The sequence below is a fragment of the Mytilus edulis genome, chromosome 1 (genome assembly GCF_963676685.1).
Source record: "Mytilus edulis chromosome 1, xbMytEdul2.2, whole genome shotgun sequence".
In the NCBI taxonomy this organism is placed as follows: Eukaryota; Metazoa; Mollusca; class Bivalvia; order Mytilida; family Mytilidae; genus Mytilus; species Mytilus edulis.
In genome coordinates, this window is record NC_092344.1 from 74,063,735 (window position 1) to 74,087,623 (window position 23,889).

Below are 23,889 nucleotides of genomic sequence, written 5' to 3' on the forward strand. Positions count from 1 at the left end.
TTTCCGCATGCGCTGTTTCTGTTTCCAATCTGCGCTTTTCGTCCCACGCGTAAATCTTTGTGAGAAACATAGAAATACCGGGCGTCCGTCCGTGTGCTCGGTCTTGTTAGTGCTCTCACGAGTACAATTCTTGTCAGATTTTTTATAAAATTTATACTATAGGTTAATATCAGCAATATCTCGGACAAGTTCTATAATGGTGGGTGATCGACCTTTTCAAAAGAGTTATGCCCTTTTGTTATATAAAATATGTGAGATGCGGGGGACATTGAAACTACTTTAATCAAAAACTTAAGAAGCGATTTTTGTTAAATCAGTAAAAAAAAATATACAGGGTCTTTTGTAGACGTAACTTGCATCTGGCGTACACAATTATAAGACTTATATCTAAGATGTTGAATTAAAAAGACAAAGTATTTAAAAAGGTATTGTTATTAAATAATGAATTATTTCTGTTGGAACTAATTTAAAACAGATCTTGGTTCCTTGAACATTGAATTGTCAGATATTTTTGTATGAATATAAGATAATGCAGATAAATGAGTTACAAAAAAGGATTATTTATGTTGCATGATTCCCAATGAGACAACAATCTAACCGAGTCGTAATGAAGCGGATTTAAGCAATTAATGGGCACTGTATGGCGTCAAAAATGGGGAAACCCCATACAGTGAAGTCAGCTATAATAGGCCCCGACATGACAAAATATATACAAACAAAAAACCAATGTAATAGAGCTGATAAATGTGGCGTCAACTTCCACTTGAAATTAAGACTCTGTGTCCGTTTCAACTTGATATTCATATGTTTTATAACAGTAAAACCTCTAAAAGTTTACTTCCGTCTATGTTTACCGAGAACAATATTAATGTTAGTTTTATAAAATCAATGTAAGTGATATAGTACATATTCGATCAAATCCTGTGATTGGACAAATCTGTATCAGTATTGTACTCTATTTAGTCATTCGATCTTTTCCTAATTATATATGTAACGAGTCTAATTAAGTTAGAAAGTGTTAATCTTACATGCTAAATATGGACTCTTTAACGACATGCTGCCGTAAAAGTTAAGCTGTATTGATGCCTCTCTTCTAGGAACTCGTTATTGAAATTGACAGTACTTTATTTTATCAATAGAAATCCCAGGCACATTCTCTTCATTCACAACTCGAAACGGACTGTAATAGGTAACATTATGCCATCAGGTGTATTTTCTGAAGGTAATTCCTTCGTTGGGCTATAAAATCGATTTCTGTGCATAAACGTCTTGAATCTGATCAGAATGATGTAGAATATCTTGATGCATTGCGCATGTGTTATTCTCCTCAGGCAGAGTGTTTAGTATAATGTTGATTTTTTGACGAGAAAGTGACAATTGTTTACTTTTTGATGTTATTATTAGAAGTGAAAATGACAATAATTTATAATACAAATTTCAAACATTGTTTGCTAATTTTAATGTTAACGTTCTCTACAAATATTAATAGTTGTTTTGGAACCGAAAAAGAAAAACTTCTAATTGACGGAAAAATAATTTTTGGCGGTCTTTTTCCAATGCATGAAAAACAACAAGGTGAAGATAGATGTGGTAAAATAAAAAAAGAAAAGGGAATTCAAAGACTAGAAGCAATGCTTTTTGCAGTGAAGAGAATAAATGATGATATTGATATTTTACCTGGTATACCAATAGGTGTGCACATACTCGACACGTGTAGCTCGGATACATATGCTTTAGAACAGTGCATGGATTTTATAAAAGCCCAAATGACGACGATAGATATTACAGATTACAAATGTGATAATGGAGAGACCCCCCTTTATAACCCCATTAAACCTGTGGTAGGGGTAATAGGGGCTGCATCCAGTACAGTGTCTATCATGGTGGCTAATATCCTGAGGCTTTTTAAGGTAAGACTTCAAATTACTTCTTTTTTGGAATGAAGATAAACATTTGCAGATATCTAGTGCATCGCAAATGATCTTTTTAACCATACCGTCCTTTTCGCTTTTAAAATGTTGTGTTATATATTTGTATGGAGAATGAGAGAAGGAAACTTGGGGGTAAAAATGAAACAACTGAAGAAAACAAGACAAAACTAAGAACATACTCAATGAATGTGCATCAAGGCATTGGTTGAAAGTCAATTTACATGTATATGACACTACATGTACTTGGTTTTCATTCGAAAAATTTAAAAAAGGTAAAAAGGCACATAAACTTCTTTATTTTGCATGTTTTCTTGTATAATATGTTATGTCTGAATAAGAAGGTAATTAATCGTAACGCTACTTATACATGTATGCGAATTTAAATCTTAATTTATTAGTTTTACTTATATATTAATAGTTTACACCTTTTAAATGAAAGCAATTAAATTAAACTTTAAATAGTTGTTTAGCTAAAAGAATGGATTGTCAAATCAATAAACTCATTCAGACGGATTTATTTATGTTTTGTATTGAAACCATTTATTTATGTATATACAGTTGCAATCGGGTAGATTTTGAAAAGGTCTTACAAATTATGGATAATTAAAATATAGTATCTGTGATGACTAATCCTTCCAATGTAAGGACAGAAAAAAAAATAATCAACTTCTTAAATTGTGTATATTTTATCTTATATTATCCAGGAAAGACATTTTGTATCCTATATCAGATTATACGGTTTATTTCCTTCGCTTGTCTCAAGGGATATGTCTATCCTATAGTACATTTCGTGTTTATTTTCAATTTGACTAGATTGTTAATTTAATCAATGTAAGTTCTAAAGTTTCTGATACTGATTTTATGCAGAACCTTTGCATATAAATGACACTATGGGTTAAGAAGTCTGATTGAAAACAAAAGAATATTTTCTAAATATTTCAATGAATAGCATTTTAAGAATGTAAGGTTCAACTCTCTACTGGAACCATCATTCTCCAAAGAATCAATCACACATGGTTTGTGAGGGAGACATCAAAACATTATTTAAATGCTTAAATACAGTACTGAATTTATACTTTACATATAGGTCTACCAATATAATTCCTTTTCTCTGAGAAAGTTGGGTTGAAATGTATACTCATATGTCTAAAGGGTTTATGTTTTGAGGTAGCTAATGTTGATACATTTGTAAACCTTTTGAGAGGACATGAGATGTGGAATATTGGAGGTAAAACAAGATGGGATCTTGAGGAAAATGGACAGTGGGAAAAATAACAAGAAAGAGGGATCTAGGAAATGTTCACATTCCTCTTTGATGTTTTGTCATTTATTGACACATAACGTTTGGTAAATAAAATATTCTGTGTTCTTGAAAAGAAAACAATCTTTCTGTAAAATTGTGAGAACATCCATGACTATTCCAGTATATTATATAGCAGATCGAGGATTCATGTAGCTCTATAAGTAGTTATATATTACATTTGTATACAATGATACAGATGTTTTGACAAAATTTCAGTTTCATGAAGTATTTCAAGAAATTTCCGTTTTTAAGAAATTAATTTCCTTACCACTTTCATAGAATAAAGAAAATCCCCCCATGTTAAAGTTAATGGTAATCGGCACGTTCATAATACGCTACTTAAAAATAGATCTGTATTAATAATTGTTTATTCTGAGATTTATTCTGAATGTCTTTTTGTCTATTTAACACTAAGCGTGTTGATGAAGATTTATAAGCGTTTACTGTTTCGTGGCACTGATAATTTACGACTGTTTAACCCTGCAAAACTAAGTATGCATGCTTAAAGACAAATGCAAACAGCAAATCATTGTTTATATAAATAATATTTCCCTAGCATCTCTCACAGATCATGATAACCTGCTGAGATGGTGAATCTTCCGTTAAAATTAAATTTATAAATATAAGTACTAAGTATTTTATTGTATGATTATTAATTTATGTGTCTTTGAAAGGTTTGTCGGATAGCTGTTCAGTATACATGCAACTTTATTTTACCATTCAACAGTTCAAAGGTTTTGCAGGGGGGGAGGGGGTCCTTTCTGGGCATTATCTTAGGTCACCGAAAGTTCACAAATTAATCACTAGCTGTTAAAAAACTATTAGTAATGAAGAAATAATATTAATGACAAAAAATACGGAAAGTAGAAAAAATTCAAATCAGATGTTTCATTATATATAAAGTAACAAGTTTCTAACTATTCTTATTGATTAATAGTTATGTGGAGAATGAGATGAGTAATTATATATACTTTGGAGGGGGGGATTAGAGAAAATTTGGTATTTTTTTTTACCCATTACATTTATTTGATTTGAAAAAAATAAATGATACCAAGCATTCATTATATAAAACTTCGCGTTATAAATAGTCAATGACATACCACAGAGCCTCAAATGAACTTTTGAACTTTCGCACACGTAAAGATCTGATATTGGAAGAGACAAGCAATATCATTTAATAATATTAAATTTGACAGCTTTGTAGTTGAGAGTGAACTCTGTCCTGAGACTCGGGTAACAGCAAAGACAGAAAACAGAAGGATAGCATCGGTTTAATCAATAAACTATCATCCGGACACTGCTGTCCTAAAACAATCACAATAATGACAGTTTACAAAGTTACTTGATTTACGCATCTGCACATTTCAAAACAGATGCACAGGCACACAACCTTGAAAGACGAACCCTGAAAAATATTTAAAAATCAACATTTAACCACAAACTTGCATATCTGTATCGATAATTTTCATTGAGTAGCATGGCTAAAAGGGCACCCCACTGAGATTCTTAACAATAACTTTAAAATGCATCTATTGAAGTATACATTATTTTATGCTTTATAACATGTACAGCCACTGAAACATTTTACAAAATTATCTGAAATAAGTTAATTTAAATAATTTAGTTTCTTCTGTAAGTTTTATTTTACCAATTACATCTTGTTTACACATGTTTGAAATTATTTCATATTTGAAGTATCACATACATATACTACATATTGTGTATCATATTTCATGCCGAATTCAAACAATATTTTGCCAAACAGAATATATTGGTATCCTGTTTATACTATTATGCTCAAAATAAAGTGTACGTCACGGTTGGATGACAATCGTGAATTCGGACATGGAGCATGGGATTTAAAAAATTTCACGAAATTTATTTACTTAGATATAAATAAATATCAACGGAAATATATTGTTTATATACCAATATGAAATATTCGGAAACATATTGTTTACGACACTAACATGTCTTTATATGGTCAGTCACCCATATCGCATATGTTTATAAAGTCAATGCAATTATACTCCTTAAATAGCATGACCGTAAAATAACACTGCAAATAAATAACATATGTTGTCCAAAAAACGCAAAACTAAAGCATTATAGAAAAATAATATAAAGTGGTATTTTTGAGGAAACAGAACTATTATTTTTTAGGTAAACATCCCTACATAAAATATTTGATGGGTTTATTTATCTTAAAAGCAATAGTTGTCAAACTTCTAGTTTTAATTTAATTATTTGGAGTGCTCGTTTCTTCTTTCCTCTTATGTCTTAAATAGACTGAGAAAATGCCAAGGTAGCTATCAAACTCCATAAGCTGAAAACAGATAATATTATAAAACAAAATAAAATAATGATAAAGAAAACTATAAGAAAATATGTTCCTGCTTCACTAGTGACACCTATTGCGCAACTATCAAACTGAATTATTTATGACATGATTCAAATGAGTAACTTATTTTGGTTTCCATCGGATTTTTCTTCTTATTTCCAATTGCTGATCCGTAAAGGTCTATATATAGACAAGACATTTACATCCACCCATGGTTTCTGCTGTTGATGGTTTGTTGCTTCAGGACAATAGTCAGATATTTTGACCTTATCAAGAAGTTAAATTATGTATAAGTTACGTTCATCTTAAAGTTTATGAATCGGCAGATGTACATTTGTATTTGATATCCTTCACCAATTATACTAATGAAATTATTTAAATATTAAAGAGATCTTGATAACGTATATGTAATATAAGAGATTAATTCAAGTCGAAATTGTCAATATCATTTTTTTCCTCAAAAAAACAAAATGGCCATGGAAAAAATATGTGAAATTTAATAGATTCGTACTTTCATATTTTTTATTACCAGGCACTTAAAAACAAGTAAAGCCTCTAGTATTTGTTTTTCAATTCTTTTTTTCGGAATGTGCGTTGAAATAGTGTTTGACATCAGACAAGTAATTATTTAAAAGTATGCCATTCCAGTCATAGCAGACAGACAAAACAGATATCAAAATACAGTAAATACATATACTGGTATACTAAAGCAGATTCTTGCACTTTAATATTGTAACAAAATGGGGGTTCTTTGAAATGGAACTTGTTTTCCCTAAAATTGTGTGATGATGTTGTTAAAACCTTACCGTTTATTGACTGTTTTTATTTTATATTTCTTGTACAACTTTGTGTAAACATTGTTAACTTTTTATTATTCTTAACGTCCATGTTTTGAATTTATATTCGGAACTCCCCTCGATTGTTCATATCAAATGAAGTACATAAACGTTTACCAATCGTTCCGAACATTATTTTGGTAATTACCAATTCCGGTTTTGGTAATTTAGGTATTTTACCTAAATGGTAAATGGTAAACCATTTCGGTAAATGGTAAACCATTTCGGTAAATGGTAAACCATTTCGGTAAATGGTTTACCTAAGTATAAATACTGAGGAGAGAAAGGAGAAGGCTTCAGTACGACTTTACCCTGGGCAAGTGACACACGCTAATTCCAAGCGATTAAATAACCAGAAATAACCAGACTATTTCCGTATAATGTTGGCTTGTTAGGACTTGTTAGTTCCATAACAAGTTGTATTTAGAGAATTACTTCTCGAGAGAAACGTTTGACATTGAATTTCCGTTACCATTTGCCGATTACCAAACTATCTTGTTCGTAAACTTTCTAGGTATTTATGTATTATAGTTCCGCTATCCATTTTCTTTACGATATTCTAATATAAAAGTAAGGTATTTATTTGTTAAACTAGAATACTGCTACTTAAGTTATTTATTATGTGTACGAATTGCTGATATTTATTGCACGTAAATACAAGTTGATTTTTATTCGACGAGTTTGTTATTCTTACAAAAACCTAAACGGAACCAAACTAAGATCTATCAGAATACCACAACGTACCACAAAACCTATACAGAACCAACTGTAGATCTACCCGAATACCACGATACCAGAGACCCACGTTACCAAAGAAGAGTCGCCAGTTATAACTTTAGTTCATATATTCCATTCTTATAGCAACACACTAAGAGTTCCAATATTTACAGTTAACACCAAAGCCTGACCGCTCGGTTATCGTTACAGTGGTGGCAGCGGTGGGATGTACCTACATTTTTATATTCTTACAATAAGTTTAATAATAAATTAAGATAAGGCATAAATAAATATAAGTAAAATGGATAGCGCGGAAAATAAATTTGAAACACCTAGGTTAACTGCCCAGGGTAGACCAGTGCTCCCCCGATCTCGGTCCTGTGAAATTTTCCATGATCTGACGCCGACCGGAGAGATAAGCATAAGAGTGAACCAAGATCAATGGCCCTCACAAGAGAATACAGATAGATATGAAAAGGATGGTATACATCATACTGACAAAAGGCCATTGTCAGGAGGTCTATCACCATCAACGAAAGTGGCCATTGACCAAGCGAAAAATAAGGAAGTTACAAATAGGGCAACGGTTGTGCATTTGGAACCAAATGCGACGTGGCCGGTAAAACAGAATCTTGGTGAAGAGTCAAGCACTCTTTATAACCATGCTGCCAGGTCTAGGTATGGGTTTTGGAGTCAGAAAGCAGAGGGTTCTACTATAGCAGGGGGTACTGCTATAGCAGAGGGTTATGCTGAAGCAGAGGGAACTGCTGAGGCAAAGGGTTCTGCTGAGGGAGACTCCGGGAATACAAGACGAGTCATGACGTCTTGTGAATCAAGATGGGATTCGGGAGATTTACCTAGGACTTTGGACCGGGACGTACTCCAAAATATGGGGGCAACGTACCAAGCATTACCTTTGACGTCCCGCGGACGATTCAGAGTTGGGGTTAACAGGACCGACCATGAACACTGTACTGATGAAATGACCAGTAATTTAAATTATTCTGGCATTAGCAATAAACCAATTTTTGACCATGATTATGATATAAACTTACAAAATACAAACTTTTACAAAAAGAAACCAGTGCTTTATGATGGAGAGACTAATTGGGAAGACTATTTAGTTCAGTTTGAATTAATTGCAGCAATTAATAAATGGTCTGACCTAGAGAAAGCTTTAGAATTAGCTACTAGCTTAAGAGGTACCGCCCAAAGTATTTTAACCAATTTAAGACCAGAGATGCGGACCAATTTTGTACAACTAACTGCCGCTTTAGCGTCACGTTTTCAACCAGAAAACCAAGCAGAATTGTACAGGGCGCAAATGAAAAGTAAAATACGCGGTCGCACGGAACAAATACCTGTATTAGGCCAAGACATAAAACGTCTAGTAAGATTAGCGTATCCATCAGCTCCAATGGAAGTTAGGGATTATTTAGCACGTGATTGTTTTATTGATTCTCTAAATGATGCTGACATGGAATGGGCTATTTTCCAGGCCAAAGCAAAAAATATTGATAACGCCATTCAAGTAGCTCTTGAGTATGAAGCCTTCCAAAACAATAGACGTAAATTACGACACTAAGCCAATCCGTGCTGTAAATAAATATAATAATTTTTATTTAAATAGGGAAGTTTATTTGTCTGAACAAGTTGATGACATTTCAGGTCGTCTTTCAAAAATTCCATATAACAGAAATAACAATTTTTAATTCCAAGAAAAAAAAGTGGTAGACCAAATGACTGGTCGGGGAAACTATTAGTAACTGAAACTGAGTACCAAGTTTTAGCTGAGACTAATTATGATTTATAGGAGAGTCCAATAATTTTGAGAAATTCAGTCAGATAAATATATTCAGTCTGATAGTTTATATGTCATTGTCAATGTTTTTGACATCGAATTAAATTGTTTGATTGATACCAGGTCCATTGTATGTGGGTAGTTTTTTTATTATTTGTTATTCATCCATGAATAATACCATGTCCAAGATTGTGAAGACAGTGTTAACCAATACACGTAGTGGGATACCCCTGCATTACTAATGGAAGCGTAGTTATGCCGATGGGGACTGCTGTATTACCAACACCGTCTAATAAATACTCGGTATCGTGTCTCATTATTGCTGACATAGATATACTTGTATCAATGATTATAGAGTTTGATTTTTATAGATAAAAGTCCATGTGTATATTGGATAAGGGAAAGAGTTTTTTTAATTAAGTGTCAATTTATTTCAGATTTTTATTAATATTGTTAACATTTATTGATTGTTGTGTAATATGTAATTTGTTTTCAGGAAAATTATTTGTAAAATAGCGCTATATGAACATTTGTCCCGCAGAGAATATTTGAACATTTGTCAGAATACACAGAATTATTTCTGATGCGAGAACATGCATAACGAGAAGAAGAAGTGTTGCTGCTTAATGAACATTCGTCTAGAACGTCAAGTGAAGAAGATTTGTCAGTGCTCTATATAAACATTTGTTAAAATAAGCAGAACTCGTATTTTATGAACTTTCGTAATGAGAAGATGTGTTGGTGTTTTATGAACATTTGTCAAGTGAAGAAGATATGTCTGTGCTCTATAAACATTTGTTAAAATAAACAGAACTCGTTTTTATAAACAATCGTTATGCGAAGAAGAGATGTTGCATGGTGCTATATGAACATTTACAAAACTAAAGGATCATAAAGAACTGTGCGGAAGTCAACTTTGCGGGAAGACAAAAATGAACAATGAAAACTCAGAAGATTGTATTATATTTCTGTTTGATCAAATATTGTTTTATTATTTTGAATATGTATGTTATAGAATATTTTAAATGAAAAATATTGGAGAACTTGTTTTAAATTTTAGGGAATGGCTATTCATGTTTGAGGGCAAACATTATTTTTCAAAGGTGGGGAGAGTGTAACAAAATGGGGGTTCTTTGAAATGGAACTTGTTTTCCCTAAAATTGTGTGATGATGTTGTTAAAACCTTACCGTTTATTGACTGTTTTTATTTTATATTTCTTGTACAACTTTGTGTAAACATTGTTAACTTTTTATTATTCTTAACGTCCATGTTTTGAATTTATATTCGGAACTCCCCTCGATTGTTCATATCAAATGAAGTACATAAACGTTTACCAATCGTTCCGAACATTATTTTGGTAATTACCAATTCCGGTTTTGGTAATTTAGGTATTTTACCTAAATGGTAAATGGTAAACCATTTCGGTAAATGGTAAACCATTTCGGTAAATGGTTTACCTAAGTATAAATACTGAGGAGAGAAAGGAGAAGGCTTCAGTACGACTTTACCCTGGGCAAGTGACACACGCTAATTCCAAGCGATTAAATAACCAGAAATAACCAGACTATTTCCGTATAATGTTGGCTTGTTAGGACTTGTTAGTTCCATAACAAGTTGTATTTAGAGAATTACTTCTCGAGAGAAACGTTTGACATTGAATTTCCGTTACCATTTGCCGATTACCAAACTATCTTGTTCGTAAACTTTCTAGGTATTTATGTATTATAGTTCCGCTATCCATTTTCTTTACGATATTCTAATATAAAAGTAAGGTATTTATTTGTTAAACTAGAATACTGCTACTTAAGTTATTTATTATGTGTACGAATTGCTGATATTTATTGCACGTAAATACAAGTTGATTTTTATTCGACGAGTTTGTTATTCTTACCAAAACCTAAACGGAACCAAACTAAGATCTATCAGAATACCACAACGTACCACAAAACCTATACAGAACCAACTGTAGATCTACCCGAATACCACGATACCAGAGAACCACGTTACCAAAGAAGAGTCGCCAGTTATAACTTTAGTTCATATATTCCATTCTTATAGCAACACACTAAGAGTTCCAATATTTATAGTTAACACCAAAGCCTGACCGCTCGGTTATCGTTACAATATGTATTGTTGGGACATCACTTATTCATAACAATGGCTTAAAATGTAAAACTTTATCCAGAACTGAAATGGAATCACTACACATCCAGACTAACACATCAATTTCAAATTCTGCAACTTAGAACACAACAGACATGGCCAGTTTATCTTACAACAAAAAAGTAAGAAAGATAGAGAATCACTATCTTTTACATCTGCACTTTTTAATATTATTGAAGTCGCACTTACTACGCCTAAGTTATAATTAAAAGTAAATATTGTACTTCCAAACTAACAGCACTATAGGTGTACTGTAATCGGTACATTTATATGTTTGAAATTGTGTATGCTCAAAAGGTATAATGTTTTGTTAGTACTCTTTTCAGCATTTTTTGGCATTAAAAAAGGTTATAAAAAAAAAATCACCGAGGTACAAATGTGTTGTGACAACTTTGCAATATTCCATCTATTGCTTGAGATATGCAGTATGAGGACAGAGATGGTGCAGTAATGCATAATAAGATACGATCCCGCATCAATATAATAATAAAAACATTTTTGGCAAATATGGGTTAAAGGTTATGCAATATTGTGTTCTAATTTCATATAACTCAATAATAAAGGGGAAATCATTAATTTCTATTAAGACAGGAGATTACACTATTGATCTTTTGTGATCATTAATGAATAATAACGAGGAGTTCCGGACAGCAAATATGGCAACTATGCAACCATTAGTGCCATAAAGGTTCAATCTGTATGCTAAATCATTCGTTAAAAATAACACTAGCTTATATCCTTTGTAATTTATTGATGTTGGTCAGTTTTGATGGACACTGTAAACAAATTTGCGTATGCATTGGATTTTGTGTTATTCGTGCTAGTGTGAAAATAGTATTTGTATTTTTGGTTCAACTACCTATTATTAATCTCTCTATATTGATAAGTACAGATTCAGTTTTTGATATAATGTATACGCAGGTGTTTGTTAATTGCACAAAAGTAAATCCATTGTCCTTTATACTTATTTTAGTTGGTGCGACGTCAGTTTTATTTCTTATTGGAAATAATTGACTAATTATATTACCCATCTCGCTATTTTGTTAAATAGAGATTTAACTTATACATGTGCATGTATATGTACAGAATTCAGAACTACAAGTTTGTCCTTTCGTGCTTTTTATCAAATCAAACATAGTATCGGGATTCATACATGATAAGTGAGTAGAAACTGCACGCCGTTTCAGAGCATATGAGTATATAAGTCATTAAGGTGGCAGTCATGATGCGTGATCTTTTGTCTTCTGTCTGAGTTTTGTTTAATCTTCATCTTTCTTTCTTTTTCCCCTTTTGACCGTTGCGATGTCTGTATTTCGACGAGCAAAATGTTTTTGATTGCGTGTTTACCTATACTTTGAAATTTCGGATATAACTATCCGTTAACCATACCTTTTGTTGCTGACAAGAAAAAATATAATTCAAAAAGTGTTGTTGAAGAATGTTTGATTTTGGTCATTTTGGGGGGGGGATTTTCATTATTCTAGTTTGTGTCTTCAAGAACCCGCGCACATTATGACTTTAATACAATATCTCTCTATCACGAATGCATGTCATAAAAACCACCTTCGTGTAATAATATTGTCGCTTAGCTTTTACTGGCAATGTGTTTTTAAGTAATAAAACATTTTTTCTTTGAAATATTGTAAATAAAGGTGATGTTTTTTAAATCCCAATGAGACCGTAACTTACAAAAATATGGTATTATTTTCGTGCACGCAACTCGTGTTTTGAAATTTAAAGTAATTCGTTATTTGGTTTGTATGTTTAAAAAGGTTCAAAATCGGTAAACCATTATAGTCTCTTGTTTAATCGTCGGCTATGACGCATGTAATTTTCATATTCCTTTTTTTAACACGCGAACATATATATGTTATTCTACATATTTAGATAGTATAACGCTGTTTCAATAGATTATTTTCTTTTTTCTCTTTCGTTTTTGCTCTCTGTTTAATATCCGTTTATTTGATATAAAAAAAACCAACAACATTGGATCATTATTCTATTTGACTACTATAGTATTTGTGTTGCAAATTACTTTTTTTCTTCAAGCAGAAACAAATCTATTTAATATGTAAAGTCAGAATAATCTAGTGTTTTGTTTCTCTTCAATGTCACTTATAGTATTTGTTTTACTGATTCTTTGTTTTGATTTACTATACACACAATATTTGCATGCAGGGGAATTGTTATGATAAGCAGCTATTGTGTTAACTCTATTTGTCGTAGGATTTCATGTCAGTGTGTTCGCTTAGAGTGCTGGAGGTCATGGTTAGATCAAACCCATATTTTCAATATCATATTATATACTGCTGCTCCTCTAAGCATGCGACTGACATTCGTGAGTGATTTTAAACAATGATGAACCCTACATGAAATAAAGTTTCCTTCTAAGAATATTGTGTCTGGGAAAGGTTACATATATACATTTTTTGTACCTATCAACAGTAATCTTGTGCTTAACAATGACTTCAGAAGCACTACCAGTTATTTACCTAGATATAAAGAACCTTGTGATTAACAATGACTTCAGAAGTATTACCTGTGATTTGCCTAGATATAAGGAACCTTGTGATAAACAATGACTTCAGAATGACATCAGAAGCACTGCCTGTGATTTACCTTGATATAAGGAACCTTGTGATAAACCTTGACCAAAGAATTATCGATAACTAGTAGAAAAGACTCATTAGATTTTAAATCCGAAGAAAACAAAGTCCTTGTTGTCATGTGGTATATTATGTAAATATAGTTAAGAGAGGATTGCATGATTAATCTGCGTTTGAATAGATGTTTTCACTTCTTTCTGTATATCGGCAATAAAAAAATATTAAACGAAATTACCATGCGATCTTCCAGTATAAAAAAGAAAATGTGGTATGATTGCCGAAAAGACGACAACAAAGACCAATATGACGTTGAATTTAGCAGTTATAATATGTCACCGTACAGTCTTTGATCATTAGCAAAGCCCACACCTCAGATCAAGATATGTGTAGATATGACAGGACGAGTCCCCTCATTTCCCCGCTAAATCATCTCGTATGCCATTCATGTTTTGATCTTCGTAACTACCAGACAAACCTTTAATAATCTAATATACGGAATCAAGAAAGTTTGCACAACATTGAAAAATCAATGTAAAAATGTCGGGATAATTTTTACAATGATACCGGTGAAACTGCCAGTAAACTAGGTACTATACAAGGATTTACTGTCCTACATGTATGTTAGGAATGAAAAAAACAACAACAGAAAACATACAAAATTCTATTTGTTTATTAAAAACGAGATTTCTATATTCATATAGCGAGGTGAATATCCTTGTAACAGCCATATCTGTATAGCAATAAATGAATTCAAACTTTCAATAATCCCATGTAAAATGTAATATGATGTCTATTGACTAGCCAATAAGGATTTGTATTCCAAAATTAATGGTATCTTCAACAATTATTGCTCACAGTTGATGCACAAATAGTCCTATCTAGAAAACATATTACAACTTAATTATTAGCTGGCTAATAAAACGATCGCTTCTTTGTATTGATTTGTTTTAATATCGGCTTATTAATTGTTCAATAACGTTTAGTGCACGCTTTGTTCACGAAAAGATACATTCTATAAACGTCAGTTAATAAGTGAATAGAGAGCGACATTACCGTGTGACTTAATTGCATGTAATTGGCAATTTACAGTGCACGGTATAATATCTATGTTAAACAATGGAGGCCGTTTCGGGTTTTCATTTCATACATGCGTAGTATAGAGTCATAATTGATAATACGAAGATCTTGCAACACTGATATGATTTCAGGGAAAGTATGCTAAGATTAAATGTTCAGATATTTCTGCTAAAATTACATTGATTTTTTGTTAGCTTTTTACGTGGAGTGTTATAAAATCTTTCGTCTTGAAAAGAACAAAGCAAAATCTGTTTTTAATCATGTATGTACATGATGATACAAGTATATTGGAATTCCCTACGTGATACAGGTCAGACCCATCGTATTTTAACACATGCAAGATCATACTCCTTTCTCTAAACGCCATTTCTATTGTTTCAGTTTTCTTTTCTAGAACGCAGTTTGCTAGACGATACAAATCAGAAAGCAATTTGTCTTTCAATGGTATCAAACCATGTATATGGACGTTACTTATATCTTAAATCTTGTCAAGAAAATTTAGCTAAACACAGAAGTACATTATTTACCTATGTCACTTTCCTTGCTTTTTTGTCACAGAAATAACAAACTATGTATCTATTACATATTGAAAAATCCTGTGTTTTTGGATTTATTTAATAATGATAGTTATCGCTTTTTGTGCATTTTTCCTTTGATCTTTTTTTTGTGATAATTTTTCAGATCAACGATAATCTATAAATATTACTAGACAGACTATCAATGTTTTGTGCTGGTAAGATTTTACTGTATTGACCATTTGATAATGTTCATTTGCAAGCACTTGAAGCATGTTTAGAAGGGATAAAATCAAGTCCGTTAATGTTAATAGAGTTTGTCGAACGAGAGGAAGGGCTGGGCATTTGGGTGGTTACTGGAAAAATAGGGCATGTTGGATAGGTAAACATTTCTTGCTGAAGATCATTTACTGACTCATCAACAGTTATTGCGTGTGATCTTCGACATATAGAGAGCCTTACATTTGTCAAATTCATGAATCGTCAGATCAAAAGACCTCCTTGTGATCGGACATGGTTGTGTATTTATACATCCTACACAGAGAAGAAGACGTCCATGGCTACATTCAGATGATAGTTCAGATTACTATATATGTCTTTATCTAATTCCTTATTTTGGATCAAATTATATTTGAGATGGTTTCCCAATACCTTAACAGATGTAAATTACTGCTCTACGAAATATGATACATTCGGATTTCAAGTACTTGTTTCAGATCACATCTGTTGAGAAATACTTATTCAGAAATCGAATATTATATTATAACAAATTAATACCCGTATTTAGTATAATATGATACCTTTTATGTTATGTCTGATGTATGGTGCCACTGCAGATAAGGTTCGATGTATTTCCTTTCTTACCAAAATTGCTCTACCTTTATCCCTCGACTTAGAATTGTGCTACCTCAATTATCTGCCTCTCGAGAACGACGCATCCTAAATTCGTGAGCTTTGATATATGTGTGGTAAAAACAAACTAAGCCAGTAGCGTGTCTACGTAATTCTGCTCTACTTTAATGGAATTATTCCCTTAGTAGTGATCAAACAACGATTTGATGTGAGATTGGTATTCTTTAATCAGTCTATGGTACTCTAGGTAATATTGAGATCAGATAAAGATAATTTAGGTTCCTAGCTAAACCATATGTAGAACACGGTAAAAACACATTTATTTCTTAGTAACGAGTCTCAAACTTAACCACGGTCAGTTTTCGGTATATCGAGACAAATTTTCTGGAAAGAATACATGTAAATAACTTGGTTTGAGTTTTGCAATCGCACTTGTTTAAGATCTGGTATCGGATCACGAATGAATTCAAATTGTATCAATAGCTCCCATGCAAGAGCAGCAGTCAATAAAAGTTATTGAATTATAAAAACAATCCTATCTGACAAATCGTTCAACATTATAATTAGTATCAAAATTTTCAACATATATTTCACCGTTCTTGAACAAAAAAAAAAACGTTAAAAAATTTAACAGTAAGCACTATTTTTTTTCAATTTTGCAATCGAAAACATTTTGAAAAATTGACGAGCTTCAAGATCATGACCACGGTGTCTATGCTGTGTTATAAATCACTACAAATTTTATTGTAATTGTACCCTAATGTTTCATCTTAGTCTGAAGTTTTTTGTGTTTTAAGATTAATTTGTCGTGTCTATAGTGTTTACTATATAATTAATTACCTGTGCATTGATTTTAGATAGTATAACTAGATGCGGTAATGACTTTGGAAAGGTCACATTCTTTATAGACCTCATGAATAACATTGGTTATCAGAGAATTATTACTTTCGATTTTTCTGTGTGTGTTTTTTTTTTTATATTTACCTTGGCTGACGGTGGAGAATAAACCAATAGAAAAATAGATGCAATAAAAAAAAATGCAGATTATTTAATAAAATAAATGTTGTTGTAACTGAATTCCCTGTATAGAACATAATTTATAGGCTTTCAATTATTAATTTTTATTCCATATAAATTCTGTTTTAATGTTATTGCTGAAAGACTTTTGTCACATTCTTAAGTTTCCTTGTATTGTAAATTGATTTTGTTTAAATAATTTGTTTTTCTTATAAAGTTCTAAAGATTTGCGTTTATCTTCATTTGTTTATGTAATCCAAATTTTGTCTGTGTTAGAAATGCTTAGAAATGTAAATATAATTGAATCATCACATATATGCAAACACGCTGAACATTCTTTAACCATTCAGCAGCAAATAGCATCAGACGTGAGATACTACAACTACATGTAGTGAGTTTAACAGGTTTTTTCTTCAGGTTTTCTTTTTAGTGACTTTTAAAATCGTACTATCATCTCGCACATACTATAAGAATAGGGATAAGTATCATAATTGCCAATGAGAGAACTACAATGTATCCACCAAAGTTTAAATAAAGTGGATATAAGCAATTATAGGCAAAAATATGGCAAAAACCATAATGTTTCGGATACAAAAGGCCCCGAAAATTCTATTGAGAAAACAATTTACGAAAAAAACAAATATGACAGACATGTTCCAACGATAACCACTGAACTACAGCCTCTTGACTTAATTTAGACAGGCACATAAAGAATGTAGAGTGGTTAAACGTGTGTGTGAGCACTCAATCCTCCCCTAACCTAGAACAGTGGTGTAACCGCTCAAAATAAGAAAATTATAAAAATCAGATGAAAAAGGTTTAATTCATCAGATAATACAAAGCCACTGTCTATGAATTTTCTGTTCAAGTTGTTGGTCACTATGTTTTAGCTTGTTTCAAATATTTTTCGTCTTTGTTTTTGTCATATTTTGGAGGAGTTGATGGTTGGTATTGTGGGGAATTATTGTTATCCTCTTTATATAAATAGCTACATAGCAATTAGTAGCAATGCTTGCATTTTCAAAATAAGTCTACGCAATAAGAAATGAATGACACAAGACATAACAATAAATCGCATTCCTGTTCCAATATACCTGTTCATATCTCTATGGCTTCATTGTTGTGTAGTACAAATGATGGTCTCAAATTGGCACAGAAGGCTTTTTTTTCAAAAATCATTGCGTGCAACAGAACAATAGAAAGGCTAACACTGGAATACAGTGGAATGCAGTCATTTTTAATACATAACGACAGCAGAATAAAATGAGAAAAAAAATCGGTGCGTTCGAATCAATAGGATTTTAAAAATTAGTTTTACAAGTTATGTGAGTACCGAAGCAGAGATTTCTGAGCTGACAATACAAAGTTCGCGGACTAGCAGTCCACTAAGCAGCGGTATTGACACAGTGCTAGAAATGAAAATATTGGTGTGCCCAAGGTAATTTTCTTTATTTACCTTCATCGGGCACCTTTAAAAACCATGTATATCTCAGTCCTTATAGCGTGAGGAATTATATGACCATAAAGGAAAGATAGTTACAAACCAGCAGTTTTTCAATTCTATGATTAGATGGTGAATCTTTTACTTTTTCCATACTAGTATATCGCAAAATAGAAAACTCAATTGGTTATTGACCATTGATAATTGGAAACCGCTTTTGATACATGTACTGGCAAGTCAAAAGAATCAAAAATTACACTGATGCCTATGTAAAATAAAAATCTTAGACTCCCAAGGGGAAGATTTAATGTTTCCTGTAAGATTTGTTTAATTCAGACGAGGTCTTGTACTTTTAGTTGTATTAATTTCAAAGTTCATAAAAAGTTTGCGTTAAAATAAAGGCAGGTATCGCCAAAATTGTGGGGATATTTTTGTAAATCTAAAGATAAAATATCAGCATGCAATTTGAACACTTCCGCATATCTTTTCCATAGTAAAATGTAACTTATTATTATCCATTTATCTCTGTGAAATATTGTATGGTTTATTATGCAAATGCCCCCCAGGAGGCGATATATATCATTTTGTTTATGAAATATAATTACTTTGTATCGTAATAAACTTGTTTTTAAATGAGAATATGCATGATATTTGATAACGTGCGAAAATATTTAAGAAACATGAAGCTTTTGTTTACAAAACAAGTTTTATAGTAAGTTAGTAACAACATTCCAAACAATAACTTAGTATTTTGTTTGATAAACGTACATTCAAAACATAAATGCCGAAATACGTTTACGATGGAATAGCAGATCTTGAATTTAATTTTTTTTTTTATAGTTTGGAGATTCGTCAAACGTTAAAACCGTACTACAAATATAGATCTATGATTTGAATTTTTGATTTGTTTTTCATTTAAAATCCGGGCGGAAAGTTTTCAGGACATATTCTGATATGCGTCATTGTTAGCTCTGTTCCATTTCGGAAATGAAACCTGAAGGTTGCAGTGACGTTTCTGACATGAACACACGATATAACTTTTGTCATATTTTTATTTCATCTGTTTTATTACTCAACTTAATTTGAATAATGGATTGGCATTTTATTTCCAATACTATTTCGGTTATATAATTGTCACTTTGACAGAGATTTTACTTTCAATTCGTTTATTTCAGACATGTTCAGCAACACGAAAACACTCTCCTGATGAATGTGACCAATACCAAAATATTTAAATAAAAACACTTCCAAATTCACCGTTTCAGAATCTAAAGGACTATGGATAATCTCGTACACCAAAATGAAAATAACGTTACGTCATTGGTTGAATTTCAATTGTTTAAAGCGTTTTAAACTAATCGCAATATTTTGGTGAACGCTTTTGAAAGTAATACCCAGAATGCATTAGATTTTGAAACGGCGAATTGAAGTACGAGCATACCTGTAAAAAAGTAGCAAAAACAATCCTGTTTCTTGTAGGTATTAGAATAGGTAAAATAAATGAGTTTATTTTGTTTTCATTTTTTTTTTAATAAAAGTTGTCAATGCTCAAACCAAAGTTCGGATTGAATTAAATCAAGACTGAAACACCAGTTTTGCGACAGAAAAATGAAAGATGTGGCCGGGTTGAATATGTTTACAAGCGCTCGATTCTCTCCTTTCCACGGACAGTAGTGAAACATCACACGTCATCATAAGAAAAAACTTCACTGAAATTCAGTTGGAAACTGCTTAACTCATTAGATCGGCAAAAACACCAAAGAAACACGGTATAAAAAGAAAAGACAGACCACTTATCTATTGTAAAAATCCAAAAGATAATCTGATTCAATTCTTTATTATATGTTTTACTCTGTTCTCCAATCTATACATACAATTGAGAAAGGAAATGGGGAATGTGTCAAAGCGGCAACAACCCGACCATAGAGCGGACAACAGCCGAAGGCCACCAATGGGTCTTCAATGTAGCGAGAAACTCCCGCCCCCGTAGGCGTCCTTCAGCTGACCCCTTAAAAATATGTATACTAGTACAGTGATAATGGACGTCATACTAAACTCCGAATTATACACGAGAAACTAAAATTAAAAATCATACAAGACTAACAAAGGCCAGAGGCTCCTGACTTGGGACAGGCACAAAATTGCGGCGGGGTTAAACATGTTTATGAGATCTCAACCCTCCCCCTATACCTCTAGCCAATGTAGAAAAGTAAACGCATAACAATACGCACATTAAAATTCATTTTAAGAGAAGTCCGAGTCCGATGTCAGAAGATGTAACAAAAGGAAATAAATAAAATGACAATAATACATAAATAACAACATACTACTAGCAGTTAACTGACATGCCAGCTCCAGACCTCAATTAAACTGATTGAAAGATTATGTCTTCATCATATGAATATCAGGCACAATCCCGCCCGTTAGGTGTTTAGTATCATACTATCATAACATATATGAGAAGAACATAACCCGTGTCATGCCAACAACTGTTTTTTTTTTAAATAAATGTGTTTAGTTCCGATGCAAAGACCCTATAAGTGCATCAATATTAAAGCCAAAATATGCAAACTTTAATGACCTGACAACAGTATCGTAACTATATCCCTTCTTAATATGTCTGTTTAAAGGTTTTGTAAGCTTTTGAGGTGAATACTGACATTTTTGTGCTTTGTAAAGAATATTATACCATAAAAGATTGGATGTGAAATACCTGAACGTATGAGATGTCTGCATGTTGTGTTATATTTACGAATTATTTCATTATACCGATGATAAAATTTAGTAAATGTTTTGACTAGTTTGTGATATCGAAAACCCTGGTGTAATAATTTTTAAGTAATTATACATAAATTTCTCTCGCTAAAATCTAATACGTTGTTACATACACGAGCGAATCGTACAAGTTGAGATACATAAACACCATAAGATGGTGACAAGGGAACGTCACCATCTAAAAATGGATAATTAACGATAGGAAATGAAAAATCATCTCTTTTATCATGAATGTTTGTATTAAGCTTCCCGTTATTGATATAGATATCAAGATCGAGGAATTGGTAGCGGTCATTGTTAGTATTAGCTTTATTTAAAGTAAGTTCAACAGGATAATTTTTTTAGCATACATACTGAAATCGTCATTATTGAGAGCCAATATATCATCCAAATATCTAAAAGTATTGTTAAATTTTTGTATCAAATGTTGTTTTCGATGGGTCTTTGCTAATTTGAAGACATTTTCGAAATATTAAGATTTTAATATCTTTTTGAAAAGCATAACCTTTTTTTAATTAGTTCATTGAATTTTCTCATCTAATTTTTGTTTGCACATTTCGGTATCATACAATAAATGAATTAGCATGCATTTAAATTGACATATAAACTAGTGTCCGGTGGGAACGCGTTTAAGAATTAGCAGTTATATCTTTGAAGTATGCATAAAACAGCATTTCACATTAACAGATTACGGCACCAAAAACAATAAAAGTTTTTGAATTATTCACGAAATAGTATTCATATAATCCGATTTAAGTTTTTAAATATTATTTATATCAGTTGTGTAACTGTGTGGTATTGTGTTTATTTTTGTTTCGTTGTCAATATAATGTTTAACACTATTTTAACTTTGACAACTAAAGTCATTACTTAATAATTACAGTGCATGTATGTTTTTTTACATAATACGTTATTTTGATTAACTAACAGTAATTCTGAAATTAACCTTCATCTCAAAATGAAATGTAATATTCATGACGACACCACTGAGCTTCCACAAAAAAGTGCACATGTAAATAAATGAAAAGCTTAATAGAAACGTGTTTATGGCGTTCATTATCACTGAGCTAGTTATATTTATATATATATAAACTATATATATTTGTTTTGGGGCCTCCGGATGCGGGAATTTCTCGCTACATTGAAGACCTATTGGTGACCTTCTGCTGTTGTTTTCTTTCTATGGTCGAGTTGTTGTCTCTTTGGCACGTTCCCCATTTCCATTCCCAATTTTATTTCATAATCCTAGCGAAAAAAAGGTGTAATTAAAAGTCTTGAATTCTTCTTTAGGGTTGTTAAATTGTTGACCGTGGGTACATTTTTGCGCTTCATACACAATGTACTTCGGTCAACGCCCCCCCCCCCCCCCCCCCCCCCCCCCATTAAATTCACAAAACACCGCATTTAATTATTGAGCAATTTCGACATACATATTATGCAGATTTATCCATTTTAAATACGTTACTAGCCGTAATATTTCTGATTGGATATTCGAAAAAGAAGCACTATTATTTGGGGGTTTCAAGGCATTGTCGTTTTGTATGAAGCAGTGAAAGATTAAATGTTAAAAATGCTTGATAAGAGGCAACGATAGTTGGCGAAATTGATATCATAGATTCATCAAAAAAATACAAATCAAATTTAAAAAATCAAACAAAGAAAAAAAATGGACTGAGTAGATCGGATGCCTTGATATATTAAGAGTATCTTGTAATGTATGCAGCATCCACCATGCGAAGAAACACTTCTGTAAAACGCTACAATTGGCCGTCCCCTTGCCACAGAATGTGACCAACACAATTATAATATAACCGATACGTGGGCTGTCACGTGTGGAGTATTATCTACACACCATTCCAGAGCACATGAAATCACTCCAGCTTTTGGTGGGTTCGTGTTGCATAGTTTTCTATGTTGCTTTTTGTGTACTGTTGTTTGCATTTTTGTTTTTTTCATTTTGAGACATGGCGTTGTCAGTTTATTTTCGACAAATGAGTTTGAATGTCCCTATGGTATCTCTCGCCTCACTTTTAGGATTAAGACACAATCGATTAATTAACAGATAGACGACTATTCGGTCATTAAAAGATCTCCGCTCGTTAATATTTTTTCTCGTCTTTTACTGGATTTTATATATGTTTTCAGCATTGTGTATTGCAAACATCTTTGCTTTTTCATATCATTTTTGGGTCTTACACGATATATTATGTTGTACTCATCGATATTTTTCTAGTCTCTTCGATCCTTGTTCAATGTACCCATACCTTTGTCACATCATTTTGTTTGCACGCCTGTTTATGTAGAGAAGTATAAATGTCACTGTTGTGGTTTTAAAACATTGATTTTGCATCTCAAAGGTAGAATAAAAACTACCGACATATGATACACATTTGATACTAATTTCCGTGTGCTCGACTCGTGTTTCTGGTTGAAATACTTATCATATGATCCAATTTTCTGTTCTGATCATTATCATCACGTCAAAACCAGAAGATCTCGAAAGGTTATTAAAA

The 23,889-nt window shown here is 32.2% G+C and overlaps 1 protein-coding gene across 1 annotated transcript in view; it reads left to right on the forward strand.

Annotated features, from left to right (window-relative positions):
- Nucleotides 1-873: 873 nt before the first annotated feature.
- Nucleotides 874-23,889, forward strand: part of LOC139489795 (metabotropic glutamate receptor 6-like) — a 56,801-nt gene continuing 33,785 nt past the window's right edge. Inside the window, exon 1 of the mRNA XM_071276646.1 lies at nucleotides 874-1,910. Within this exon, the coding sequence (XP_071132747.1) occupies nucleotides 1,392-1,910 (519 nt within the window). The 5' untranslated portion in view covers nucleotides 874-1,391. The remainder of the gene's footprint in view (nucleotides 1,911-23,889) is intronic.